This window comes from Chanodichthys erythropterus, chromosome 22 (genome assembly GCF_024489055.1).
Source record: "Chanodichthys erythropterus isolate Z2021 chromosome 22, ASM2448905v1, whole genome shotgun sequence".
In the NCBI taxonomy this organism is placed as follows: Eukaryota; Metazoa; Chordata; class Actinopteri; order Cypriniformes; family Xenocyprididae; genus Chanodichthys; species Chanodichthys erythropterus.
This window is the reverse complement of record NC_090242.1, coordinates 31,278,551-31,282,446: the sequence shown is the minus strand read 5'-3', so window position 1 is coordinate 31,282,446 and position 3,896 is coordinate 31,278,551. Positions and strand designations below refer to the sequence as shown.

At 37.1% G+C, this 3,896-nt stretch overlaps 1 protein-coding gene across 1 annotated transcript; it reads left to right on the top strand.

The window, feature by feature from the left end:
• Window positions 1-241: 241 nt before the first annotated feature.
• Window positions 242-3,091, top strand: LOC137013245 (lymphocyte antigen 6B-like). Its single transcript, XM_067376919.1, has 5 exons — window positions 242-329; window positions 418-537; window positions 2,190-2,321; window positions 2,488-2,598; window positions 2,724-3,091. Exons 1-5 carry the CDS (start codon window positions 281-283, stop codon window positions 2,921-2,923), a joined length of 612 nt encoding a protein of 203 aa, XP_067233020.1. The 5' UTR covers window positions 242-280; the 3' UTR covers window positions 2,924-3,091.
• Window positions 3,092-3,896: the final 805 nt, after the last annotated feature.

Genomic DNA, 3,896 nt, shown 5'->3' with positions numbered 1-3,896 from the left:
AAGACCTCAAAAAGACGTCTTCTGGACGTAATTTGCTCAGTGGGAAGTGAGTAAAATATTTTTGGGGTTAACAACTATAAGAATGTTGGTTTAAGTAGACCTATACATTTCTACTTTTCTTTATCTTCAACTGGCATGTAAATTGTGTAAGTTTAAGTTTCTATTTCAAGAAATGTCTATTTCTGTTACACTTTCATTTTCTCATGAAGACCCTCCCCTTTTGATAAGCTATAAAATGGGCACTGAAACAGATGTTATTTCATTCTCCTCCTGATCAAAGATGGATCTGCAAATCTCAGTTTTTCTTCTCTTCATTCTTTTCACTGCAGGTACAAAGACAAATAGAGTTTGTGAAGTTACTGAGAATGATAACAGATCACTGATGCATCTCTCTCTCTCTCTGTTTTATTACTAAAGGACACTCTCTCAGCTGTTATGAGTGCAGGGGTTTGTTAGGTTCTTGTGCGTTTCAAGAAAAAAAAACATGTCCCAGTGAATCAATTTATTGCGCGAGTACAACAGGAGTGGTACAAATCGGTAAGTCCAATATGATTGAAATTTACTCCTATATAACTGGAGATGCTGATATTATGTACTGGTGCTGGCTGCAACAGAACAGCTGCTTGTTTTTCTAGCGGAATTTATAATTTCAGTCACAGATCGTAGTACTTCTGATATTAAATTTGTTCTATGATTTTGTATTTAAAAGTCTGAAATGAGAAAAATGCTTAATTTTTACATATTTATAGTTAGTTTAGTGGTCTTTTAGTTTGTATTCAGTAGTTCCTGTGTTCATTTGTTTCAGTTTCAGTCTCATTTGTTGTCATGACATTCATTAATGATCACTGTGTTAATCATTAGTTCCATTTGCTTTGACCCTTTTACTGTTTGTACACAATGATGACGTAGCAACGTATGCGCGCGCATTTTGGCAACGGAAGTGGTGTTGTTCCCCAGTGGTTCTAACGTGTTAGCAACTCCGAAAGTTTTATATATATCTGCAGCGTGTCAAGCTACGTGAGCGGATTAAGCAACACAGACATAGAAAGTTATTTTAAAAAGTTGACTTTATCAAATGGTATCCGGCTACCAGATCCGTGGAGTGGCATAGAAGACGTTAGCAGATGGCCAAATATACAGTGACCAGATATACAAGTTTATGTATATCTGGCCACTGATATTTGGGCTCTCAAGTTTTGAAGACAGGCAAGAGTGACATCTCCAACCACATGACATGATTTGTAAAGTGACCAATAACATCAACGATGTAATACACTTTAATTTATTTAGTGCTAATAAAATTATTAAGCCTATTTGGAGAGAGATGTTTAATGTGACAAAATGTCAGTCATCGTGTGATAACGAAAATATAACTAGGCCTAGACTACTTGTCCTGAGCAGGTGTTGTCAGTGAACAGGCTGTAAAACTGTTGGCTAAGTTACAGACACTCATGAAAAACCGATGCTGATTATCTGGGAAACATTCTCTAACAGCATTGTTTGTGTCAAACAAGTTGTGAATTTGTTGTAACATTAAAACAGGAAATCATAACTTTGTGCTCAAAGTGATGCTCAGAGCTCCAGTGTTTTCCTCTGTGGGTGAACAATTCCAGGATATGCTTTTTTTTCATTGGTTGTTGCGTTAAATCTTAACCAGATACAACAGTGCTATTATCTGATTGGCTACTGTGTAGCCTCTTTCTTTTTTTTGATTGGCTGATAAGTGGCAGGCTACTCCAGGAGAGATGCGCTTGATTCCTGCCCGGCGCAGCGGCATATTAAATATATGAAAAATACTTTTTCTGCGTGAGAAATACAATGTGTGGCGGGAGTGCGTGACAAAAGACCGAAATGCATGACACTTGAGAGCCCTCGGAGTTGCTAACACGTTAGAACCACTGGGCAACAACACCACTTCCGTTGCCAAAATGCGCACGCAACTATTTGATCACGTGGGCTGTAAAAGGGTCTATACATTTGCCCTGTATTTAAGTTGCTCTGCATGTTTTATGCTTCAGTTGTTGTTGGTGTTTATTGCATGCTGTTATGCTTGTTTATTATTAAACCTCGTTTATATGCTATATCCTGTCTTCAGTCATCATCATCTTCAGCAATTTGTAACATAAATACATTCTCCATCAACATAATGTGCAGTCTAATTGGTCTTTTCTCTATCATTCATGTTTTAGGTGGCGTTAAAACAGTTAGTAAGTCTAAAGATTGTGCTCCTGACTGTCAAAGTGGGTCAACAAACATCGGCTATTCAAAGATGACCCTTTCCTGCTGTAACACAGACCTGTGTAACGCCCAAGATGCTCCAGGTATTGTGCTTCAATAATCATGTGAATGAAGGACATTCAATCAGAAAATAAATGCATGGTGTGGTTTGTCTGTCATGAACTGATTGAATGGAGCCGCTAAATGAGCGTTGTTTTATTAGATATTTTGTACAGGAAATAAAATATTATTTGTTTCCCCTCTGTATAGATCCCAACACAAACGTCCTCAATGGAAAGAAATGTTTCTCCTGTGATGAGAAGAGCTGCTCAAACACTCTGAGCTGTTTGGGGACTGAAGACCGCTGCTTTAAAGCAACAGGTGAGAATCTAGAAAAAGATTTAAGTCATTATCTTTTAAGGTTTAAAAATTTGATAGCCTACAGATCACTTATACCAATGTCCAGCTCAGACTGAATCAACCTTTGTTTTCTTTCTTTTCATCAGCGACTGTTGGAGACTTGTCAGTTGTTTCAAAAGGCTGTGTCTCTAAATCCATCTGTGATATCGCAGAAGCAGGAACATTGATTCCTAATGTTAAGGACTTCTCATGTTGTGAGGGGAACATGTGTAACGGTGCTCAGAGTGTCACCCAGAGCTTCCTGTTCCTCTGCTGTTCTCTGCTCTCCTACTTCCTGTTGCACTGAATCCAGCAGCTCTTCATCCTACAATCAGACACACTGTACTGAATATAGAGCTTGTGTTTTCTTTACTGTCTCTGGTGTAATGGTCTTTTTTTCCCTGAAAAATTTTGTGACATTTTATGAAATAAAAGTCCTCCCAAAAACTGCAATACTAAAAAACATTTTATTTGTAAAAAAAAAAAAAAAAAAAGATTTTACTCACCCTTGAGTTGTTGTAAGACAGTATGCTGTTCTTTCTTTTCAGATTATAAAAGGAGAAAATTCAAATAGCGGTGCATAACACAGTGAAGAGCGACCAGCATCAAGCTTTTAAAAAAAAAGATGCACTTTCACAGATTGAACCCATGCAACAGGTGTCTTATATTCCAAGTGTTCTGATAGGGTTTGGTGAAAACAGTATATTGTGTATTTAGAGACGGTCCCTAAATTTGCAAATACTGAACATCCAACGTCAAGCCAACTTTTTGCCAGTATTTCTGTGGGAAACGCTTAGAAACTTTTGTGCCTGTCTGTTTGTTTAATATATTTAGTATAGCCTACATCCATTCGAGTTTGGTCTTTTATATCACTGTATTAAAGGGTTAGCACCTAAAATTAATAATTCTGTCATTACTCAAACTCATGTCGTTCCACAACTGTAAGACATTTGTTAATCTTCAGAACACAAAGACTTAGTGAGGCCTCCATTGAGAGCAAGATAATTAACACTTTCAATGCCTTAAAGACATATTTAAAACAGTTCATGTGACTACAGTTGTTCAAACTTAATGTTATTGATCGACAAGAATACTCTTTGTGCACCAAAAAACAAAACGAATTTATTCAAGAATATCTAGTGATGGGTGATTTCAAAACACTGCTTCATGAAGCTTCAAAGCTTTACAAGTCTTTAGTTTCGAATCAGTGGTTCAGAGCGTGTATCAAACTGCCAAAGTCACGTGAACCATTGAAGTTTCGAAACGTTCTGAAACACTTA